Source organism: Vanessa cardui, chromosome 26, assembly GCF_905220365.1.
Source record: "Vanessa cardui chromosome 26, ilVanCard2.1, whole genome shotgun sequence".
NCBI lineage: Eukaryota > Metazoa > Arthropoda > Insecta > Lepidoptera > Nymphalidae > Vanessa > Vanessa cardui.
Window position 1 is genome coordinate 2,706,861 of NC_061148.1, and position 26,050 is coordinate 2,732,910.

The 26,050-nt window shown below is 36.0% G+C and overlaps 1 protein-coding gene across 19 annotated transcripts in view; it reads right to left on the reverse strand.

Moving 5' to 3' along the window:
• The window catches only part of LOC124540859 (serine/threonine-protein kinase MARK2-like), a 167,620-nt gene that overhangs the window by 5,379 nt on the left and 136,191 nt on the right, over positions 1–26,050 (reverse strand). For 15 of the 19 annotated variants that reach the window (XM_047118640.1, XM_047118637.1, XM_047118635.1 and 12 more), the window contains 16 exons: positions 24,530–24,629; positions 23,804–23,952; positions 22,215–22,322; positions 20,538–20,660; positions 20,042–20,177; positions 19,450–19,585; positions 18,139–18,323; positions 14,963–15,075; positions 13,801–13,897; positions 11,471–11,575; positions 9,781–9,854; positions 9,502–9,558; positions 9,238–9,419; positions 8,639–8,827; positions 6,445–6,563; positions 5,485–5,596 (listed from right to left, as the gene is read on the reverse strand). In XM_047118640.1, coding sequence (XP_046974596.1) covers positions 5,485–5,596; positions 6,445–6,563; positions 8,639–8,827; positions 9,238–9,419; positions 9,502–9,558; positions 9,781–9,854; positions 11,471–11,575; positions 13,801–13,897; positions 14,963–15,075; positions 18,139–18,323; positions 19,450–19,585; positions 20,042–20,177; positions 20,538–20,660; positions 22,215–22,322; positions 23,804–23,952; positions 24,530–24,629 — 1,985 coding nt within the window. Of the gene's footprint in view, positions 1–1,689; positions 2,932–5,484; positions 5,597–6,444; positions 6,564–8,638; positions 8,828–9,237; positions 9,420–9,501; positions 9,559–9,780; positions 9,855–11,470; positions 11,576–13,800; positions 13,898–14,962; positions 15,076–18,138; positions 18,324–19,449; positions 19,586–20,041; positions 20,178–20,537; positions 20,661–22,214; positions 22,323–23,803; positions 23,953–24,529; positions 24,630–26,050 lie in introns of those variants that run through there. The other 4 variants (XM_047118632.1, XM_047118633.1, XM_047118639.1 and 1 more) reach the window with 3 other exon arrangements.

The window sequence follows — 26,050 nt, forward strand, 5'->3', positions numbered from 1 at the left end:
GTCAAATGTTATTAGAAATTTTCCAAAGGTATTTTCACAAAAATATTATATATTTATATCAACTATTGGATAGCTATATAGTTTTTAATACACAAAATAATAGACTTATGATAGTCTAATACACACTTTCATACTACAAACGTACATAATATGTACATACGATGTACGAACTAACATTGATTTACGAGTAGTTAGAAAATATGAAAAAATCTTATCAACGATTACAAATATATTTATACATTAATATATATATTTTAATTCTGATTCAAAATGATTTATAGAAATTTGTGAGTTCAATTTCACTATAAAACTGATGAAATTTTTTGTTTTATACTATCCTAATATAAGTAGAACACTCTGTATGTACAGATTGATACGATGTTATCGAAACGATAGTTCTTTGTAGGTAATCAAACTGTATGTAATTTTTAATACGTGTAACTTAGTTGTTATAATTATTTTACCTACATAGAACCCTCTTCAACACATCGATATAATTTACTAGCAAACGTTAGCCCCATCAAAGAATTGTCTCCTAAATTTCCTGATAGCGAATGAACCAATAATAAAGTACCGTGTTTCGAGGGAAGAAACGTATTTCGAACGCAAATGAAACAAAACAAAGAGCCAAAGCGAAATAAAAAAAAAAATTGATTTTAAAATATTTTGGACAGATTTACTTTAACGTCATATTCTATAGCTGCCTAGCGCATACCTACACGGTAATATCTATTGAGTATTTGTACCAACGTTAGGGATGGGCCACAGTCATATACTAACGATTAACATTATTTACTGTTATCTCACTCACTCTTTTATATACTAAATGCTTATGTATATGAGCCGTTTTTTTTTTTTATGTATTTTGAATTATACTGTTAGTTAAATTCGATTCCACGATGCCTTTGTTAATTTTAAATTAAAAACTCTCTAATTTAGTTTATATAATAAACTTCTTGAAAAATCGATATTCAAATTGATGTAATTACGATTCCTTATATCAATCAAATATCGATTCTTAAATCAAAACTCCTGATAATGTCAGTTTCTCGCTGTACAACATATTAATTGGTTGATTCTATTGTATACAATACAATAAGTATTTATTGACAGGAGAAAAAAAAAAATTCTATCCCATTTTTTTGCTTGAAGATTAAAAAGGACAACAAATATTTCAACCCTGTCAAATAAATATAGCTTAAAAATTGTATTCAGCAAATTAGCACCAAAATCGCAAGCTCTTAGGCGATAAGGCTTCACAGTATTCATACAGCGATTGTCACTTTATTTATTTTTTATTGGTAAAGGCTTTTTTACGGATATTATGATAATAACGCGTGTATTAAATATATCACGTGATCAACAAGTCGCTTCGACAATTTCGCATGTACTTACTATGTTTTTATAAATCCTCACCTCTTATTCTATATGACTCATTAATCTTTATAACCCATCATAGTCTCCACTTATATTATTTCGAGTCTCTAACATCCAAAACGGCTCACATACAAAGCAATATATTGAATTGTAATGTCTTAATTTGTATAATATAATATTACAAATATACAAAATAATTTCTCAGTCGTCATAGTCTATATAGATTGAGTCCGAAACATAATGATAATACGAATATTTTAAAGAAAAAAAAAAATATTTGTGCTAAACAGGACCCCGTAAGATTGTATTCTATATTTAAATTTTAAGTTTGTTTTTTTTTTAATTTTTTTTTAATTCTTGTACAATTTTTACAGAACACAATCGACGCGAAGGCCCAATGTCCTTGAAAACCCTGGAATGTACAAAATTCGTTCGACAAATGAACTGTATCCACTTAAGCTACGATGAAATGCGACGCGCGACGGGACTAGGTATCCATTACATGTTGGCCTATTCAAATAGACCTACAATATATAAATAGAGAAAAACGTATTCATATAACTTAGTTTCTCATTAAAAAAAAAAAAAGAAATCAATGAACAAGAGAATCCATCTTTCAATTGTAAATATATATTCAATAACAAAACAAACAATAGGTAATAATGAATACCAGATGGTATTACCAATGCTGAGTTAAGGCCTCCTCTACTTGAGAAGTTTTTAAAATTGTTCCAATGCGAGTTAGTGTATTTTATATCATATCAAATGTCGCAGATTTTCATCCGAGACTAACAGTTCCCTCAACGATGATTACCTTCCACGGAGAGTAAGATTAATACCCAATATAAATTAAGCAAATTCAAAATTGGAATTTCAATAGTTCCTTGCTTTCTAGCTAAACATTTATATGTCCTAACAAATCCGAACAAATCGGGTGACTCTTTATAAAAATTGAATGTTTTTAAAACGTACTATGTTCGAATAAATGTTTACGAAATATATACCTTCTTGTTACATACGCAGGTGTTATTTTCATTTGAATAAGACAACATGAAATCGGATATGTCGCCGCGATATAAAACAAACATTAATACGATAAGCCAAACTCGAATAGGTCGTTAAAGATACCCTTACAATATCTAACGTAGTGAATAAAGACAACTGTTAACACATTCGCAAACAATATCATTATCAATCTATTTACTCAGCGCATACAAAATACAGTTTACATTATTGACGCGTTTGTGGGAATTTTCCCAAATGTCTATTTCTTGTTATGAAAACAACATGATTTTTTATTTTTATTTTAAAGTAATTATTGCTTTTAATAACATTTCACACACTGGGCTAATACGTGTCTAAGTCGTGGACGACGACGCAATACGCTGAGTGAAATAAATCAATCCACAGATTATATAAAATCTCATACAGAACTCATAAATTAAGCATAACAATTTTGCACATATTTCTCTATAGATTAGCTTATTATATAATAAAAAATAAATCTTCTCCGTTTCACGGACGTCAGCGGAGCCTCATGGATTTTGATTCAACCTGCGTAGAACGGAACGGGTGAGCGATACGACCAATCACGAGCCGAATCGCCCCCCTCTTCTGGCTCCGGCTCACTTTTGTTTAAATTAATTTAACGCTGTCACTTCTGGGTTGCCATATCAAATGAACAACGGCAACCCTTATTCTCGCGAAACACAGATGCACAATACTATACACTCCCTCCGTAATAAAAAAAAAAAAAAAACGCCCGTCACGTTGCGACTAAAACGTTAAAGGGTTGTGGATAGACTAGAAGCGGAGAAAACCGGATCGCGACCGTCGACTGACGTTAGTAGAAGCGTACGGTTAGAGAGAGAGAGAAAACAAAAAAAAAATTAGCCTTCGTAAAAACACGGGGGATGCACGAGGTGTCATAGAAATACGAAATCCGTACACCTCAGGGTCGACGAGGCATGAACCGGCAATACTTACATCGAAACTTCATCACTATCGGTAAGATCTAAGGACAACAATCAAAGCGTGGTGGCATAGCTTGTACGGCTCACACTTCGAGGTAGCAATAAGTAAAAAAAAAAAAATAATCAGCGTTCAAAAATTTAGGGGAGTACATCATGCATTGATCTATGACTACTTCAATCGGTTATAAATGCAATGGCAACGCGCAGTCGGTACAATTTAGAAGTTAATAAAATCGATGTGCGTTTGTCTATAATGTAAGGGAGGTAGGAGGTTTTAGCATCGTGCATCCCCTGTGTTGACGCAAGAATAAAAAAAAAAATAATAAAAAAAAATTAAAAAATAATCGGAGCTCGGAATCTTTAGAGGGAGACAATTTGAGCACCAAGTAAAATAATGTCAAATGAAAAAAATATATATTATAATATATAAAAAACACACAATCGTAATGATCCACAGAGCGACACATAATGGTTAATTCAATCAAGTGACAGATTGACAGACAACTGTGTTACTTATTAATGGAAACATTATTTACAACAAAAAAAAAACGTGAACAGGCTTTGGGCTTTAATTAAAAAAATAAAATTAAAAAAAATCGTGCATATTTGGGAAACAATGAGCTCAAATGCTGTTCATTTATTTATGATTTGAATTATTACGAGTCTTTTCCACAACCCTTTTTTAATCAATTAAAAAATATATATCTAACGGTCAGATATTGCGGCGGCCATCTTGGCGCCAATGTTTATAATTGTCTATGTTTATTATTGGATGCTATGCATGTAAAATGAAAATGATTACAAGGGTGCTTGAAGCGTGCGCAGCTAACATCGATGCGTGGGGTGGAATGATATTATGGCTTGATATTCTTATGTATAGCATTTTATGTTACCATCTTTATATAACGCACTTTAAATACACGATGAATATAAGTCTTATATATAGCTACATAAGGTACAAAATACTAAAACAATATGTTAATTTGAGGTATAAATGGTAACACAAACTGCTCAATGTGGATCAATGTAATAGCTTATAAGCGTAATAGCGTTACAGGATAGTGTAAACAGAAGTTATGACGTCACATAAACAAAAATATACAACACTATGAAGAATATATTTGTTAAAATCTAACATATGATTACGATAGAGGTAAAGAAAACAGTTTAATGTAAGTAATTATTACGGAAAATATACATTTTTCAATAATTTAACTGTACTATAAATATTTGATATTGTCTCTCTCGATAAAAAACTTATTTGATATCGCCATCTCTTTCTGAAGTATGAACTTAGAAAGGATAGTAATTGTTTTATGGATGTATAACTCATGCACATCGACGCTTTCGTACCAGTTATACTTAGATTATTTTAAAGAGACAAGGATAAGATTACAAGAACGCGTGTAAGAGAGAAAGAGACGGCATATCGCTTCTGAAAGAGAACCCATCGGAGTGCAAAAAGGCAAAAACGATTTTTTTTTTTAACAAACTTTTCCGTAACATTTACTTACTTGAAAGATTTACGTAACTAAAAGATTATTTGTATGTGATTTGTGTTAGTATATTTTGAGTTAAGATTTATATTAGTGTAAGGGTCCGATTGTTAGAATCAAGGTTATCATTCAAGAATCATTAGCGTTTATATAAATGATTTTTTAAGTAATTGGTAAAAAAAATTAATTTAATATAAACGTAATATAATTGGTTACAATCATTCTAACGGAGCAAAAATTTGTTATTCTTGTTTATATGATTCTTTTCGATATTAGTAGTTAGTACACGTGTATCTATGTGTAACGTAAACCAATCATTTACCAGCGTAGACGTGCAAACGTGTGCTCGCGTCTGCTTTAACGCATAATCGTGCGAACGTGTAATCATGATGAATATAATACACAATGTAATGTATTGTTACAATAGATATGTTTACGTGTGATCTTAAGTAATGGGGGGTGTGATCGTGTGGTGGTGTGGTGGTGGGGTGGTGAGGTCGGTGGTACTGACCGCTTGGAGAAGCGCGAGGAGAGTTTTTGCTCCTCGCAACTCATTAGATATGTTTACGTGTGATCTTAAGTAATGGGGGGGTGTGATCGTGTGGTGGTGTGGTGGTGGGGTCTGTGGTGGTACTGACCGTTTGGAGAAGCGCGAGGAGAGTTTGGAGAAGAAGGATGTCCGAGGCTGGTGCGGCGAGCCGCTGTCGCCGTACGCGCCGCCCGCGCTGCCGCCGCGCGACCGCGTCTGACCTGCGACGACACGGACACGTAAACAGACATCCCTAGCGATTCCGTCGAGCTTTAAGGGCTATAGGACATGGGCTAGAAGTTCGTTAAGGCCTTAGAGCAACATAAGAGTGGAGGCCCTGACTGACACAAATAATTATTTTACAAAAATAATAATTTGTGTCAGTCAACAACAACAACAACAGGCTGTAAATTCCCACTGCTGAACTAAAGGCCTCCTCTCTCTTTGAGGAGAAGGTTTGGAACATATTTCACCACGCTGTTCCAATGCGGGTTGAGGGAATACACATGTGGCAGAATTCCTATGAAATTTGTCACATGCAGGTTTCCTCAAGATGTTTTCCTTCACCGCTGAGTACGAGATGAATTATACCTAAACACAAATTAAGCACATGAATCAGCGGTGCTTGCCTGGGTTTGAACCCGCAATCATCGGTTAAGATGCACGCGTTCTAACCACTGGACCATCTCGACTCGAATTTGTGTCAGTCAGATTTGTCAATAATACAAGTTTAGTCATTGTACCAGTAACTTCAAAAACAGTGATTAATATTATAATTTATAAATATGAGACAACATCACACACATTACTCTGATCCCAATGTAAGTAGCTGAAGCACTTGTGTTATGGAAGATCAGAAGTAACGACGGTACCACACACACCCAGACCCAAGACGACATAGAAAACTAATGGTAATCTACATCGACTCGGCCGGGAATCGAACCCGGGACCTCAGAGTGGCGTACCCATGAGAACCGGTGTACGCACCGCTCGACCACGGAGGTCGTCATTTTAGTCGTCAATTTAACGCTAGATATGCGAACACATATGGTGGTGGTTGGTTGCTTACCTGAGTGGAAGGTGGATCGCGAGGGCACGTTCCTCGGGAACACGATGGAGGGGTTGGGGAAGTCCCGCCGCGCACCCGCCGCGCCCGCGCCCCCCGCGCCCGACAAAGACGCGTTCAGGCTGCCGACAGTTACAGGTTTATGACGTCACTGACCACGCATCTCACCGTTATCATCCCTACTTAGTATTCCCTCCCTAGTATTAAGTTACAGTAACAAGTGAATCATCAGACTATTTCGACACAATCGTGCCTGGTTATTCCACGATATTTCTGTTAGCTATTTGTTAATATTTTTTATCTAAATAAATACCCAGTATATTATCCATCATAATCATCCTCCTACCCTTATCCCAATTTTATTTGGGGTCGGCATGTCTTTTCCTTCCATACTTCTCTGTCAGATGTCATCTCACAAGTAACATTATCTCTAACCATATCCTCTTTCACACAATCCATCCATCGTTTCCTTGGTCGCCCTCTGCCTCTATATCCGTCCACATCCATGCTCAATATATTATCCATTGTATATATTTTCGACTTAAGTTCATCACATATTCTTAACGCTAATCGTCATCCAAATATATAATATAAATTATTATGAGATTTATAAAAAGAAATATTAGTTTTCATAAATAGACTTTTCTTGTTACAAATTTTTCAGATATTTTACGACACAGTTGTTTGATTATTGTAGAAGTGATCTATATATAATTAAACGACTAAAAAGTTTTAGTTAAGCTTTTATAATGCTGTTATAACATTAACAGTGTTTTTACGACAGCACTCATGATGCGCAGTAATTCATGATACCTTTAAATCTTAAATTAATATTGCACACTAATATTCTGTTTAAAAAATAAATCTTCATTTACATTATAATATACAGCAATACGTGTGGTTAGTACCACTAAAAAGATTTAAAACGACCAACTCTCTCGTTCACTATTAGCATATTTGTTCATTCAAATTAAGCATAACATTTTTCTTTAACTTGAATTACCGAAACAACACAAAACAAACAGAAAAAAAAATCAAATGTCATCATTAATAGATAAAACATTATTTTAATAAAAATATTTTTTTGCCGACCTTACTCTTTGCCATTTATAGTTCATCGCACTATTGGCAAGCGTTACCTACGAACAAGATCTAATACAAATACTAATTATCTAAACATGCAGCATAAATCAATTAACAGCAAAGTCAAACATACAAAATAGTAACAACATATTTCTAAGTTTGTACAGCAAATAATAAAAACAAAAACTATTATAAAACAAAAAAAAATAATATTTTGAAGTAGATGTTAACGTTACTAAAATAGACCATAGACTATAACCATAGAAAATGTATTTTAACCCAACATTGATCTATACTAGACATAATAATATTCGTGTTAAGAAATCCTTTCAAGTATTATATTTATCGATACTTGAATAATTAAGGTGAAATTATATTGAATATATAAATAAATATCGAAACATATAAATAAATTAGTGTTGTGAAACAATGTCAGTTTTATCCAAATACTGTAATGATTCTAATTAAATTAAAAATGCATTTGTAGTATATTATTATTTACAAGTATCCCGAAATAACATCACTTTTTAATCTTAACATAACAACAACAGCCTGTAAATTTCCCACTGCTGGGCTGAGGCCTCCCCTCCCTTAGAGGAGAGGGTTTGGAACACATACCACCACACTGTTCCAATGCGCGTTGGTGGAATACACATGTGGCAGAATTTCTATGTTTAATTGTTATATTTCTATCTTAACATACAAAATTATATAAACATAAATCAAATTTGTAAGAATAACAGTGACTTCACGAAAGATATATTTTTGTGAGTGCCGTGTAACCAAAACATGTGCGACCAACATTAATACATAATCAAAGCTGTGTGTCCGTGTTGTAGAAAACCAAAATCCAAACGTGATTGTTGCACGATAAGGCTCAGTGGCTTTTCGCTTGCGGTTTGCGTTGTTAAATAACAAAAAGTTACTACAAAAGATTGATAGGGAATTTTACAACTATTCACAGCTTGCATGAAAATGAAAAAAAAAAAAAAAATCTTAAAGAAGTGTTGGTTAAAAGGCAAATAATACTAAAGGAAAATTCCCAATCTTATGAAAATATCTCTATACAGCGGATGCAAGCTCAAACACGTGCATACTCGTAACGAGTATGTACCTCGGTCTAGGCTGCGCGAGGTCCCGTGCCGACGCATTGTGCGGGGGCTCCGCCCCCAGGGGCGGGGCTCCGCTAGCGGACGATATCGACGCGCTCTTGACATGCGTCTTACCCACCGTACCGGCCGCGGCCGGCACGGCTCCGGTCGTGCCGTTTCCGGTACTCTTGGCGTCCGGCCCCGCTTGCGCGCTGTCCGTAATCATGGCATGCGGTTAGTTACCCCCCACTGTGTCGCAGCCTCATGCACGTGTATCGTTTTATTCGGAGGGGTAATATTAATAATTATATAAAGTCTCGATATAGATACACATCATATCATAATTTTGTATAACATTTTAAATAAAATTTAATTTTAGATAGTGACATATTATGATGAGATTATATATTTAAAATACACATAATAAATATAATAAGATTTATACGCTTAAGGAGAAAAGTTAATATATGTCCTAGTAAAAATATATATTTATTACAATTAAATGAATTTTGTGTAAACTAGCGAAATTTGTTTGTTAGTAAGAGGCGAGTAAGGTAACAGCCTTAGTCTACACGGGTGTACAACCTATACAAGACAAAACAGCGACCATTTCGACCGTTACCTCGGCGTGTCGTGCGGCGGCGACAGCTTGGGCGCCGCTTGGTGCGCCGTCTGGTGCGCGGTCTGGTGCGGAGTTTGGTGCGGCGTCTGGTGCGCTTCGGTCCTTCGCGCGCCGCTGGTCAGCGTACGAGATCGGGGCTCTAGTTTCGGTTGAGCGCTCGTCGGTCGCGTTGTATTCTGTACCTGTAATTATGAGCAAATTAATTAACGTTCCATAAAATAATAAAAAAAAGAAAAATATATAAGACAAATATATAAAAATGACCTGCATCTGCGCGATCCGCGCCGTATTTTCCTTAATGGATGCCGAGTCGATTGTGTTCTGAAATTAAACATAGATAATGCACATTAACAAATATTCACTCAACACGTACCACAGATAAACTATAACGAACTAGACATTATACGATTAAATTAAGAATAACATTTTCAACTTAAACACGACGCGTTAAAGTTTAATTTACAGTGACATTTATATCAATAAAATAGGTATATGATGTCAAATTAGAAAGGTAATCAAATCGAATAAGCAGTACGAGCTCACCTGTCTTTTGAAATTGGACGTTGTGGTGGTTGACGTTGACGTCGTATTATTCGCAGCGCTCGTTGTCGTACCCACTGTAATATCAAAACAAGAACATTACCCCTGCACGAGAAGAAAAAAAAACAAAGCATTAATATCCACATAGGAAAAAATAATCATATATTGCTCTTTACCACGTTTTTATAAGCTAATAATATATGTAAGGGTGAAATTTTGTAATCGACTTTTAACTAATTTCCTCATGAGCTAGGCTTAAAATTTTGATAGCACAGATTGGATGAAAATGCAAGAAAAAAACGTGGTGTATTAAAATATGTGATTGGATAATTTTAAATTAGTATATCGTGAAAGTACGCTCTAGTTGGTTGGTTCAAGGCGAGTGACTTACCCCAAAATTTATCAAACTTGAAAACCATATCAGAAATTATTATGCTTCGTTGATTTCTTTTAGTTTTATTTATTAAAAGTTGGTGGCTTGGCCAATTGGCCAATCACAAGTACCAATCGACATTGGCGCTGTAAGAAATATAGGACATTCGTTACATCGCCAATACACCACCAACCTTGACAACCAAAGAACCATTAGCATTATTGTTAAAGTGAGTTATATATATCGAAGACCATTTAAAATTAAACCTTCTGTACATAATAGCTCCAGGGGTTTGGTTAGACCTAGAATACAAGAATTTGAAAAAAAAAAAAACGATCAACATTATTTTACAGCCAATTCGAAAAGTAAGCGAAATGTCTAAAACCTCTAGATTATGGCAAAAGTGATAAGCGTTAATGTCGCAAAGCCGTTTTCATGTCAAAGCCTCGAATTATTGACCTGTCCAATTGACCTCCCAGCTGATCTATTAATACGAATGAAGCAATGAATCTATTATTATGAAAGCTGGGTAAAATTTGTGAAATCTATTTCCTACTAAAGTATGATTCGGTTCTCCAACTACATTAATAATTATAAACCTCTAAAACTATACTCAGAAAATGTTCATCATACCTCGAACGACGAGTTGAAAACATGGTATGATTTAAAAAATAATAATATTCGTTTCAAAAGAGTATTATCAAATTTGGTCCATTCGTTTTATGAGGGTAACGAACAAACATACTCAACAGCATGCTCCGAGATAGATAACGCTACAAGAATGAAGAGAGATACTACATGCGATCTGGGGAGGGGATACGATACAGTACAAGGGAACGGTAGAGTTGAAGTAATACTTATTCCTTCTAAATACATCTAAGTTCTAGACTGGTCTAATGAGATTCAACACAGACATGTTTAGTGACAGGTTAGGAGTGCTACGAATGTGCGTTAAACGTACAACATGGGTACCCACTTGTGTTACGATGAATACGAAATTCCACCTAGTCGAAGCTCGATTCTAGCAAGAATAGACAAGGTAGGTGGTGGATGGGTGGTGGTGTTGGTGGTAGGGCTCTGTGCCACTGTCTATGGGCGATGGTGACCACTTACCATCAGGTGGCCCATATGCTCGTCCGCCAACCTATTCCATAAAAACAAAAAAAAAAAAAAAACAAACAAAGTCATGAGTGCACGAGACCGGTGGGAGCGGCATGCAGCGTTGGTTTGTCTGGGGGGGTGTGGGAGGGGGGGGGGGCGGTGGTATCAACTCGAGCGGCATGCGGCGTTGGTTCGTCTGGGGGGTGTGGGGGGGGGTACCTTGCGCGCGCAGCACCTCCGCGCCGGACGACGCGCGGCGGCACGCGGCGGGGCGCGCGCTCGCCGAGATGCTGCGCTGCACGCCGCGGTGGGACGGCGACGCGCCTGCACGCAAAGCGCGTCAGCTGCCGCCCGGTCCTAGCAAAAGCTTCCCGGGGTCCCCGTCGATTGCGACCCGAATTCGATCTCAAAACGTTGCCAGTGCAATTTCCCACCGATTTCAATTCTATTACACTCCAATCTAAGATGGCCCAGTGGTTAGAACGCGTGCATCTTAACCGATGATTGCGGGTTCAAACCCAGGCAAGCACCACTATATATATGTGCTTAATTGTGTTTATAATTCATCTCGTGCTCGGCGGTGAAGGAAAACATCGTAAGGAAACCTGCATGTGTCTTTTTTCATCGAAATTCTGTCACATGTGCATTCCACCAACCCGCATTGGAACAGCGTGGTGGAATATGTTCCAATCTCTCTCCTTAATGGAAGAGGAGGCCTTATCTCAGCAGTGGGAAATTTACAGGCTGTTACTTTACTTTACTTTTTACACTCCAATCACTTTAGAGCTATATCGTCCATAACTGATAGCGAGTGGAGCGACCCCGAAGCTTTTGCTAAAACAGTCTTGAGTCCATCGTATATTTCAGAAAATATACGGCAGCGTTCCATACTTGTCTCCGCTTTCCCATCACATATCACGCGTGAGTTTGATCGTACTGTTCCGACTACGTGCCGACGTGTCGCGGCACTGTCCGTCACGTCGGAGGGGGGCGGGCACACCCGGCGCGACTATAGGCACCGCTTTGTCGCTACGGGACGTCGCTCTACCGCCGTAGACGCGTACGCCGCACTTACAATATACAAATACATGCCGAGAGACCATCTAACACACATAGACTTTAAAAACACACGCGTCTTAAACAGTGTACAGATTCGGAAAATTCTAATAGAGAAAGTAATGAAAGAGTAAACAAGACATCGAGTGAAAGAGACGAAGGGACGCCACGGTAGCGGTATAGTTGCGTGGGGTGTACGGCACGTCAAGCACACGAATATACGATTAAAAATAAAAAGCGACAAACACTACGGTTCGGAAACGAAAGCACACATACGCATTCCGATTAAACAATGTAACCAATTACAGTCTGACTGAGATCGTTGCTACTTCGATTCCGAGTCGTAGTTTTATAACAAATGGACCTCAAATGATATCTGATAGCTCACTATTATTGACTCGAGTCAGAGATGTCCTGTTAGAATAAGCTATGAAGCTCGCCCAAATTAATTTATTGTCATTAAATAAATAAATTCATTAAACCCTAAGCACTTACACTGTATTCAGATGAGAACAAAATGTCAGCAAGGCGATAAGTATCGATTCGGAGTTACGAGTTATTATCAATAGATGGCGCTGATTGATTTTCGTTTAATTTAACTTGCAACACTCTAACGCAATGTAAACGTTCAGGAATACAATTATAAAAAAAAATCTTCATTTCATAGACAACTAAAACGCTAGTAAAAAACTAAATTAGTCCAATAAATAAGGTGAACTGTTCAGTTTAATCTTTAGCAAATAACATTGAAATACGTTAATAGCACCAAAATATCATTTTAATATTAAATCAATTGAATTCTGTTCCATTGACATCGAAAAATATAAAAATGTTTTGTTGTATGAATGTCTATCTGATAGTATCAATATGATACTATTTTAATTTGTTCTCAACTGAATACATTTTAAGCAGTATTATTATTAATTATAATTGTCATAATCGATTTATAAGCCTACTTTACATAGCTTTTTTTTATATATTCCTGAATTTAATCCCTCATTATATGTGTACAAAATTGTTGCATGTTCGTTCGTATGTATGTAAAGATATAGAATTTGTTTCAATTTAATTCGATAATAATTACAGGATTTTTTTATACCAAAACGGCCCACCTCGTAGTAAGAGAGCACGACCCATAGACGCCAGATATGAACTCTGGGAGGCAAACCATTATGTTCCTCGTGCAACTACGTAACTAATTACCAGTTAGTTTCAATCACACGAGAATATCAAGTATTACTGGTGTCTATTCAACCGGACTCGCACAGAGCGCTCTCACCCGGTAATAATAAAATTGCTAATATCCAATGGCGAATTAAATTGAAACAAGCCTATCCGTGTGTGCGTGTGTGTGTCTGTCTGTGTGTGTGTGTGTGTGTGTGTCTGTCTGTGTGTGTCTGTGTCAGTCTGTGTGTGTCTGTCTGTCTGTGTGTGTGTGTGTGTCTGTGTGTGTGTGCGCGTGTGTGCGTGTGTGCGTGTGCGTGCGTGCTCACCGGCGTGCGCGGCGGGCTGCGCGGCGGGCGGCTGTCCGGGCGCGGCGGCGTTGCGCAGCGACAGCGAGGACCCGGAGCGGCTGCCGTCGGACTCGGGCTGCGAGGCACCGGCGCACAAGAGCTTAAGGTTACGCGGGTACGACAGGCGCCGCGGGGCGTATGGGGCGTGCGGGGCGGTACGGGACACTTATAGTCTGTTCGCGTTAAGAATGCAGTGAGTTGTCATTGTTTACCGGCTTTACTCCGCCCCCTTTGACCAATCAAATCTTTTTTAACAGCAGGGTGAAGGTGTATGCATATTTGTGTTAAAATTCCAACAAATTTTATTTGTTTTAAAGACCAAGTATAATTAATTTAAAAAATACACATTAAAATAAAAAATCGAATCGGGGTGTTTAATCAACAAAATTCTTAACACTATATACAATCGTTTGCGAATCTCCCCATCGCGATGTAGAAATTTACATATTTTGACATAACGTCATCTAGTAGCTATAGGTTACATTAATTATTACGTGTACAGCTTGAATAAATTAAATATAAATATATAAATAAACAAAATTTTAATTATAAAAATAAAAATATCAGTTAATAATTTATTAAATGTGAACTTGACTTTGTAATTTGAAAAGATTTGATTGGTCAAAGGGGGCGGAGTCAGGCCGGTAAAGAATGACAACTCACTGCATTCTTAACGCGAACAGACTATAATTGTCTAGCGTTTAAGATACAGGCTCGGCCTAGTTTAAACGCCTAGTGTTTACTAACCTCGATGTCAACATAAAATCATGTAAAATTAGGTATTATAGGTTAAGACTAATGTACATTTCTTGGAGTCAATAAAGATTATTATTATTATTATTTATGTTTCTCTTCTGTTTTTTCTCCCTTTTAGAGGGGTAGTGGAACTGATACACGAGCCTAAGCCAAGTGTATCGGCCTTTAAATAAAGGATCTGATAATGCTAAGAACTTACGAGTGAGACGGCAAGTGTTGAGGATAACTGCTTTCTGAATGAGTCTGATGGTGGATGAGGGCATTTGCAGGGCATTTAGGTTATTCGATAGAGTTTTCGGGACAACGCCCGTTGTAGATATTACAATGGGCAAGATTTTTATGTTATCTACTTGCCATTGCCTTAATTATTATTATTATTACTTACGTCGGTGCTCTTCCGGCCTAGCAGCAGGTACGTCGCGAAAACGTCGTCGTACTTCGCCTCGGCCAGCGAGTACTCGATTTCTTGTCGGTTATACCCAAGGCACACGAGCGCCTCTGCAAGCAAAAAAACAAAATATTAATATTGTTTTTAGGTACATATTCAACAACATACATCATACATATGATATAAACATATATTCTCTAAGAGAACGATATTTTTCTGTTGAACTTTGTATCTGAAAATTTATTCACACTTAATCTTACTAAGGTCAATGATGTTCTAATAAACAGATATGTCATTAACGCGCTAAAAGTGAAGACTAAAAAACGTCCTAATTGGGACGTTTGCCTTTAGTTGTTTTACGTAGTGATACGTTATAATACATCATAATTACGTAGTAATACGTTTTGCGTAATTAAAACATCTAGTTATCTCTTTTACTTATTGTTTTTATCAAACTATCCTTTTTACTTGTAACGAAATGTAAAACTAAACGGTCCCCGGCGCGGCACATTTTTTTCTGTTGTTTAGTTTGGGTATAACATATCTGTTTATTGGAATATCATTGACTAAGGTCATATCTATGAAACTGGAGAATATATTTTCAATTAACATCCCAACACATTATACCTAAACATTAAAGAAACAAAATAAACCAAATAAAGTATACACTTGTATGTAAAACATTTTTGTAATAAATAAATAAATATACATTCATTAAAATAAAATCATATATAACAACGTATCGTGCAGAACTAAATTATAATACTGACGACATAATATTAAAGAGCAAATGAGACCACATATATAGCAGAAATAAAAAAATAACGCATGCGTTCACGTAAGCGAAATAAAACAGTTTAACAATTCCGTCTTATAAAATGTCTTCTTATATCAAAATATGAAATTAAAAGATGGTAAACGCACAAATAATATCTTTACAACTATGTATAATTGTTATAGAAAGATAATAATTAATTCTTAATAATATACGAAATATTTTAATGGCAACACTATTAAACGTCAGATATAGATTTTTTTATCTGTATTGCTAAACATTGAATATAAGTATCGTATATTCTTGTGAAAATTTTTCTTCTTTCTTTCTTTTTAAAACTTATTAAAATATGTTATTATATATTATCTATAATAATATTATAAATGTTAAAGTAACTATGTCGGTCTGTCGTTCATTCACGACCAAACCGCTGAACCGAATTTTATGAAATTTGGTGTGAAGCAAACTTGAACTCCAGTAAAAGACATAGCCTATGTCTTTTATTTAACACATGACAACCAACTTCTAAACCGCGAGCAAAGCCGCGTGCGACAACAACAACAGTCTGTAAATTCCCACAGCTGGGCTAAAGGCCTCCTCTCCCTTTAAGGAAAAGGTTTGGAACATATTCCACCACGCTGTTCCAATGCGGGTTGGTGGAATGCACATGTGGCAGAATTTCTATGAAATTTGTCACATGCAGGTTTCCCCTCACGATGTTTTCCTTCACCGCCGAGCACGAGATGAATTATAAAGACAAATTAAGCACATGAATCAGCGGTGCTTGCGTGGGTTTGAACCCGCATTCATCGGTTAAGATGCACGCGTTCTAACCACTGGGCCATCTCTGCTCACTGGGCCATCTCTACTCCAACAGTGCGACAACGAGTTATTTATATAAGAAGACATGAAAGAAGACGGAAGTTATAAGGATACCACTTATACTGAAATAACATTAGTACCGCGTAACGGTCACGTACCGACTTGCGCTGTGGCGGGCGTTAGCGGGACGCATGAAATATAAAAAACATATCTTGTTATAACCTAGCTTTAGATATACTCCATGTATGGTTCACCATTTTATTACCACATATTGGTCATCTGTGCCATGAAGCACAAACCATATAGTCATGTATATATTTATATATTAGTAATTGTGTTTAAAATTAAGATTTTTCAGTTAATTTTGATTAAAACTATCAATCTAATTTAAGACCTAATATTCAAAATTTTCAAAGCAATAATCCATAGTTTATTTTATCGATGCTAGTTTTTATCTTTTGTTTAACAGACTTGTTTACACTTTAAACCAAAAGTTAAAATTGAATGACTGACATGACAATGAATGACAGACTTCATACAAACAGAGTACAGTACATATAGTTGATACATTACGATGTATTTAATTATTAACAATAACAATCATAATAGTAAACCATACAAAAAGTACATATAAAATGTACAAAATAGACGCGTCCTTGAGTCCATTTATAAACAATTTTAAATCCAATTAGTATAAAAAATTAATTTGTGTTAATTAGTGTGTGAAGATGTGAATAATTTAGTATCCAATTCAGTGGTCAATAGCTAAAGCATTGTTAGTTAGCTTCATATAGAATCAAAACTTTATAAAGCTTTCAAAAGCTGTTAATCTAACACTATGTGCGACTTGTATTATGTGCATTATAATTAGTCTTTAATATATATTACACATGTACATATGTTATATTAAATTGAAGGTAAAGTTCTTAACAATGAATGGTTATTTAAAATAAAGTCTGTTTAGTGCAGTTTAGTGTTCAAAATTACTTAAAACTTACAACATGAGTATAAATGGATATACTAATGAGTTATTGTAGTGTTATACGTCTAATTGCTTAGCGTGTGTACATATTATGATAATACTATTGTATCGCTGTATTACTTGAGATAAATAATGACCTCATATCTACAACTTCAAAAGTCCATTTAAAAATTAAGTTTTAAGTAAATAGCAAGAGTAGACTGGTCACTTAAAGTAAGTAATCAATACATTACCACCCTTCGAGATCTAAATAATTTCTAAGCCAACCAATGGAATAGTGCCTTCATCATTGCTCACACTGAACAAGTATACAAAGTATTATTTGTCGGCGTATAGAAAACTCTGAAATCAGTTCAAATCATTGTCTACTAATAACCAAGAGAGACAAAGACAGCTGCAATTGTATCGAGAGCGAAAGAGATAGAGATATGCGGTCTTCTCAATATGATAACAGATATAATGACAAAGAGTTAGAATTATGAGATATTAGATTCCATGGTTTGCGTGATGTTACAAGGAGTGGTACATGTGTGTCAGTGTCGTGGGCCGTGATGGGCCATGGGTTATGGGTTACGTGCGAGATGTTCCTCTAACCTATCCGCTTGTGGTCCTTGAAGTCCTGCTGCGGCTCGACGTAGGGCCGCAGCTCGTCGTCCTCGTAGCCCATGTTCATCCACTTGTCGCGCATGATGCTCTCGAGCGAGGCTCGCTTCGCCGGATTCAGAACCAGGAATTTCTTGAGGAGGTGTTCGCAGTCCGTCGACATGTAGAACGGTATTCTGTAATTTATAAGGTGTATATTTTAAATAAAGGGTCATTTTTGTCGTACTATACGTATATAACGTATACAACAACAAACAACAACAACAACAGCCTGTAAATTCCCACTGCTGGGCTAAAGGCCTCCTCTCCCTTTAAGGAGAAGATTTTGGAACCTTGCGGGTTGGTGGAATACACATGTGGCAGAATTTCTATGAAATTTGTCACATGCAGGTTTCCTCACGATGTTTTCCTTCAGCGCTGAGCACGAGATGAATTATAAAGACAAATTAAGCACATGAATCAGCGGTGCTTGCCTGGGTTTGAACCCGCAATCATCGGCCATCTCGACTCTTATAACGTATAGTACGACACAACTTAGATGTCGCATCGGCAAAATTCGTAAAACCGATCACATCCGAATGGAGTACGCTATCCCAAATTATCAATATTAACTCCTTATGTGAATATGATCTTTAAACAAAGGTTTTCTGATGTGAATATGATCTTTAAACAAAGGTAATAACTTGTAATATCATATGACCTAATATATTCGTCAATTTGACACGTCGATTTAAATGCAGTTATTTTCTCGGGTTGAACTGACGAGAGAATCTATAGCGACGAATAGCGTCGACTGGCGCGATAGGGAGCTATTTCTATTGGTCGTGTAAATCGGCTGTAATCGGTTTTATATTCATTTCATTGCATTTTCCGATGCTACATGTAATTTGTGTCATACTATACTTTTAAATAATTTCTAGACCCACAATTATTACGAGATTACAGTAAAATGTACACGAATCAAATAACAATAGTCAGTCTCAGTAGTCCAACCACAGGAAAACAAAGGCCAATTAAACATTAGGCATCAAAGAGAGCTTGAATTATTTATCATCCAAAATTGTGATTTTAATGTCGACTAAACTGTTATCAAAACTTTGCAAGTAAAATTAAAGACTTTAGTGGAAGGAATATTTTGGTATTATACATAAAGACATATTGCTCAAGCGCTAGCAGCACAATACAGACCTAATGGCATACACAAATCTTGTCTATATTTTCTTCTTAAATTGAAATACCGGCGTAATAATCCTCTATGGACATGATACACCGGGTCAATAATTATGAGAACCATAGTTATACCTATATTTCCCACGTAGCACTCTTTCTCTCAGCTCCCGTAGCGTGGATCCGTCGAAGGGCAGCGACCCGGAGACCAGCGTGTACAGGATCACACCCAACGACCACACGTCCACTTCCGGTCCATCGTATTTCTTGCCTGGAATTTGTAAAATTGAAGAATTGAAAAAAAAATTAAAATGGACTTTCTTGCATACTTCTGTGATTATTGATATCGTTGCGTATTTATAATAGTGCATATATTGAAACGTTGATTATTGTCATAGATTATTATATGACATAGATTTTTGTTAATTCAACAATAATATGACTTAGATATCTATGTTATTGTCCATAATATGGTGTGGGTCGAAAAAAGTTTTGACAAATTAATTTGACGGAGACGCATCCCTTATATATCTTACACACTATCGTAAATGTTCATTTTGCATTGGATAAGTGGTAAAATAAGCTCCGAACCGTCTCCTCAAAAGGAGAATACGTCTATCTATAGATAGTCGTCCCAGCATTGGGACACATAGAGGCTTGTTATATGTGAGTTGAAACAATTATATATTGTTTGCTATATGTGAGTTTGCTTGCTATATGTGAGTACCTTGAAACAATTCAGGCGCAGCGTAGGGCGGCGACCCGCAGAAAGTATCCAACTTTGCACCAGGAGTGAATTCGTTCGAGAATCCAAAATCCGCTATTTTGATGTTCATTTCGCCGTCCAGCAGGAGATTTTCAGCCTGAAATTGTGTATCACGTATACAGGAACATTTTAAATTTGAGTTCAAAAACATATTTATACATTATTTGTTACGAAAGGCTATATGCCTTACGCGTTGGAATCGTTTTACTCAAACCAACTAAAAGTTCAAAATAATTAATATACGCGATTAAAATCCGTTATAACTATTTTTATTTAAATGTGTAATATTCGCGAAAATTTAAGACAACATTAAATTAAAAGTTATATGTTTTTACATCAATAAAACTATTTTCCTTTTTAAGAAGTAAAAGCACTTTCAATAGTAGCCAGAGTCAAGAGTAATCAGTGCAACAATGATCCAACTATCCCTCTCAAACAGGGTTCCATCATGTCTTACCTTGAGATCTCTGTGTATGATCCGTTTCTGATGGCAGTACTGAACAGCTGACACTATTTGTCGGAACTTGGCACGAGCCTCCTTCTCCTTCATGCGACCGTGTAGCACCAGATAGTCGAACACCTGTACCGAGAAAAAATCCTCGATGTATTCTTACAAATGATAATTTCACAACAATAACGAAACAATAATGAAGAAACTTATTAATTATCATTAGAAAAGATTGAACACAAAACTAAAACATCTTTCGAATATTTCTTTAGCTTTCAAATTAATTACAATACACATTAATTAAGGAATTACTAATACACCTATTTACCCCTCCCTTTAAGCTTATCACTTGTATTAGGAGTGGGGACGACCATAGCCCAAAAAGTCAGGTTCGATCCTGGGATTTTTTACATTGTTAAGAGCCATTACGGTTGAGGCATTATTTCGAATTACATTACATTAATTTTATTAACGTATTTTTAATACGTTTTTGCTATCACATAGTGGTCTCCATCCACAGATAAAACTTACATCGCTAATTCATCTCTAGTCTTGGGAACTAAGACATCAAATCCCCTGTGCCTGTAATAACACCCTCGACAGAGACTAGGACACCACAATAATAAGTATTACTGCTTGCTTTGGTTTGCTTTGCTGCGGTAGAATATTTGCTAGACAGAATTGCACAAAGCTAATCAACGAAAGAATCCTTATCACTATTATCAAAAAAATTATCTTATATGACAATGTAAAATTTCTTTTAATGCGTTAACTTGAGTTTTAAATGTGTTCAATACGATATCATGACCCTGAAGCCATATTTTATACCAATATCCGAGGGTAAGGGTGACCGGCCATGCGTGCGGCGTTGCCTCATTTACTGTCACCCTTTAAATCGATTATGTTAATTTTAAGATGCGTAATAGCACATACGATTTAAAGGACGCGTGACATTGATAATAGTTTTATTTTGAACAATACATTTTTATTTGTTTTTTTATGTTATAGGTTGGCGGACGAGCATATGGGCCACTTGATGGTAAGTGGTGACCATCACCCATAGACAATGACGCTGTAAGAAATATTAAAACCTTGGGAACTAAGATGCTATGTCCCTTGTGCCTGTAGTTACACTGGCTTACTCGCCCTTCAAACCGGAACACAACAGTACTGCTATTTGGCGGTAGAATAACTGGAGAGTGGGTGGTACCTACACAGACCACCACCAAGTAAGAATGAACACGAATTGAAATTACATTCATTCAGGAGTAAAAACCGGGTTTTAGATTACACTCCACGACACTATGGAATTATTTCAACCGATGCAAATAAAGCACGTAAATTCTCAATAACGCTTCGAGCGCATTGAGAATACTTTAACACAAGAAAAAATATTTGAAAAACTTGTCGTTGCAGTTTTTGCGATGCCCGAAATCTTATCGAAATATAAGTACCATAAAATTATCTGTACAATAAAATCAATTTTATAGAAGTTTTGGATATTGATAGAAAGTGAGACAAAAATTAATATAAGGATTTAGCTTCACTTATTTACAAACGTTCAATAGCGGCTGTTCAATTAAATATATATTTATCTCTTTCCATCATCATTGACATGTCATTAGAAAGAAGGAGACAGAATGACTATACATATCAATCGACTAAGTACGTGTATAGTTCGCTCACCTCGCCACCAGACGCGTATTCCATGACGAGATACAAAGTCTTCTCCGTCTCGATCACTTGGAACAGCTTCACAATGTTCGGGTGGTCCAACATCTTCATTATACGAACCTGGAACAAATCAACATAAACTATCAGAACGCTTATAACCGTATGGACACGTAGACATATATAAATACATGACAATAACACTTCTTACTTCCCTGCAGAGCATTTATCAAACAACAACAACAACAGCCTGTAAATTCCCACTGCTAGGCTAAAAGCCTCATCTTCCTTTGAGGAGAAGGTTTGGAAAATATTCCACCACGCTGTTCCAATGCAGGTTGGTGGAATACTCATGTGGCAGAATTTCTATGAATTTTGTCACATGCAGGTTTCCTCACAATGTTTTCTTTCATCGCTGAGCACGAGATGAATTATAAAGACAAATTAAGCACATGAATCACCGGTGCTTGCCAGGGTTTGAACCCGCGATCATCGGTTAAGATGCACGCGTTCTAAACACTGGGCCATCTCGAATCTCGAGCATTTATCACGACGGAATTTTTGTCAAAACTTTCCTCGAAGTCTACGAATAGCCGATATAGGAAAAAAACGATAAGAGCGACAAATTTAACGTAGAAATTTTTGTGTACATTAGAACAAAAAACGACACACTCTTTGAATTCGGTTTGGTAAACTTTCGCAAATAAATTAATAATCGTCTGACAAAAAAATTGTACGAAATTCGAAAGGTAGCTTCTACCGAAAATAATATATAATACGATTTTATTAATCATAAATTAAGTGTTAATTTAATCGATTAAAACTCGAAAAGTTATTAACAGTACCAGTGCCAAAGCCTTCACTTAACTCGATTAATGAAACATGCATTAACAATTGAACATTATAGTTAATTTGAAACAGCGTTTAAAACTATATCGACGTAACATTTGGTGCAATAATTAAAGTTAAGTCGAAGTACCTGCTTGAACTCGAGAGTAATTAATTTATTGATTAGCTTACACTGAGCGACGTCATACCTTTGCTCTTAAGGCGAAAGTTTAAAGCTTGCTGTTTCAATGATACACCTTAGACGGTATTTTCCTTCATAGACGAACGCGGTTTTAAGTTAAAAATCAAGGTGTGCTATACACTGGTTGTCTCGTTATAAAATATAATGCCTATTTTAAATAAATATTGGACAACATCACATACATTACTTTGATCCCAATATAAGTAGCTAAAGCACTTGTGTTATGGAAAATCAGAAGTAACGACGGTACCACAAACACCCAGACACAAGACGACATAGAAAACTGATGAACTTTTTCTACATCGACTCGGCCGGGAATCGAACCCGGAGGTCATTATTAAAGTTATTCATATCGGGTTATTTACCATGTTTTATATACATTCGTATTCTCGAAATGAATAACTTTAATAATAAAAATAGCCATGTTAATTTAAAATCTTATACTACAGAGGTCGTCGTATAATTTCTAATAATTATTGCTGTCGCGTAATGCAAAATCCAGTTTAGTCTAAGAAAAGTATGTTATACAGCATGTTTAACATTTGTCATAGTATAAGTGGATAGTTATAATTACCTCTCTGAACAGTTTCTGCAAGGAGCCGGGGTTGAGTTGCGTCTTATCAATGATCTTGATCGCGACCTCCTTACCGGTCGGCACATGTTTCGCCAACTTCACCTTCGCGAAGTTACCCTTTCCGATCGTTTTCAGGAGTTTGTACTTGCCTTTAATTCAAAATAATTGACATTAAATAAAGCACCTCATTTTTAGATAATATAAAATCCTATCTTTGATCATGTAATTGATACAAATAATATATCCATTGCTCATTTTTAACAAAACAATTACTCATTACTCTGATCCCAATGTAAGTAGCTGAAGCACTTGTGTTATGGAAATCAGAAGTAACGACGGTACCACATACACCCAGACCCAAGACAACATAGAAAACTAATGGTAATCTTCATCGACTCGGCCGGGAATCGAACCCAGGACCTCAGAGTGGCGTACCCATGAAAACCGGTGTACACACCACCCGACCACGGAGGTCGTCATTTTTTATTTATCTTTAATTTTTAATAGGATTTAAAAAAATAAATGGAATTCCTTTATCAACTCGTCCCTTAGCCCAGTTAAACACATTTTGAATGTGTTTAACGACTCCCCTACAACTACTTTTCTAATGAGTCTCGTGTCTTTTAAACACTCAGTAATTCTTCAAGTGGTAATGCACCGATATAAAGTATTGACGGTGCGCGTACCAACACAATGGTAATACTAATACTAATATGTGGTACTCACCAATATGCGGCTCCTCAGACGCCCTCGATCTCGAGGAGACCCTGGCGCTGCCGCCGGACGAGCCGCCGCCACCCGCACCCGCCGAAGTCTCCGACGCGCTCTGAAAAACAAAATTATAACACCATTATAAAAACGCATAATAATATTTAATCAAATTCAATAAATATATTCATTATTCGATATTATATATCTGTAAGAGATAATATCAGATTACAATCCGAGATGTAAATCTATTTAAGATATGTACATACAAATCAATCAATCTACATTTTGCGCCCCAATGAAGAAATTGAACTGCCATACCATTACTAACCTATGTCGTCGTCAAACCTTTTTAATAAAAACGTATCCTCTTTTTAATTACAATAATTAAAGAACTTCAATATTTTACTAAATTTCAATACGAGTATGACTGCAATTCCTCTTACAAATAAAATTATATTATGTAACAAAAGTGAACGAAATCTTTTTTGTTACTAAATTCGATCGCCACATAAAACTTAATTTCTCGGCAAAAAATATGTTGAAAGAAATTGACTATTTACCACAAGATCTTAAATCTAATATATCTTAGGTTACATTATTAAATTCGGCCGTAAGGGACTTGGGAATAGCACGAGTTCAATGACATAAGCCTAGCTCACTACCATTTTATAGCTAAGGTTAGTTTTAGTTCGCTTACACAATATTCTTATATAACTCGTATTTACGTCACTGGAGATAGAGAAGTAGCTTTTGAGAGCTATGAATCTTTGAAGCACAAACCTAATAAGGGGTCAATGAACTAGTTTTATCCGAGATAAGCACGCTACAGTTCTTTGTTATTCTGTTTAAGATTTATCTAGAATGAAAAGTCAAACTATTCCGATAGCTTTCTTTTCATATCACCGAAACATCAACATCTCAGCGAAAACAATCAACATTTATTTTATGAAATGTTTACTGCTATAACTTTTTTAACGTCATATCTTAATTCATAAGTCTATTTTATTTAACCCATAATGTTTAAGATTATGTAAATACGGACACAAAGAGTAATATAACCATTAATATTATAAATAAAAATCTAACTTTAGTCATTTCATCTACAATAGGATTAAACTATAAAAATCGTTGAGGTAGTTTTACACATATCGTAAACATATATACATATAAGAAAACATTGATAGACAAAGTTATCCAGAGCATAATAGCTATCAACGCGCAAACGTCCGGTAATTACGGTCTAGACCGGGCAAACTCAACGTAAGGCTCACGGGCGCCCCTAAAAACTTTTAGGAGTATTACCGTGGAGAGTATAGTACCACACAACTTAGGCAAATTTAATAAAACCGAATACTGCTGATTTATACAACCAATAGAAACAGCTCCCTATCGCGACATTCGACGCTATTCGTCGCTATAGATTCTCGCGTCAACCCGAGAAAGCAAGTGCGTGTAAATCGACGAGTCAAATTGACGAATATATTAGGCCATATGATATTACAAGTTATTACGTTTGTGTATATATCATCTCACATA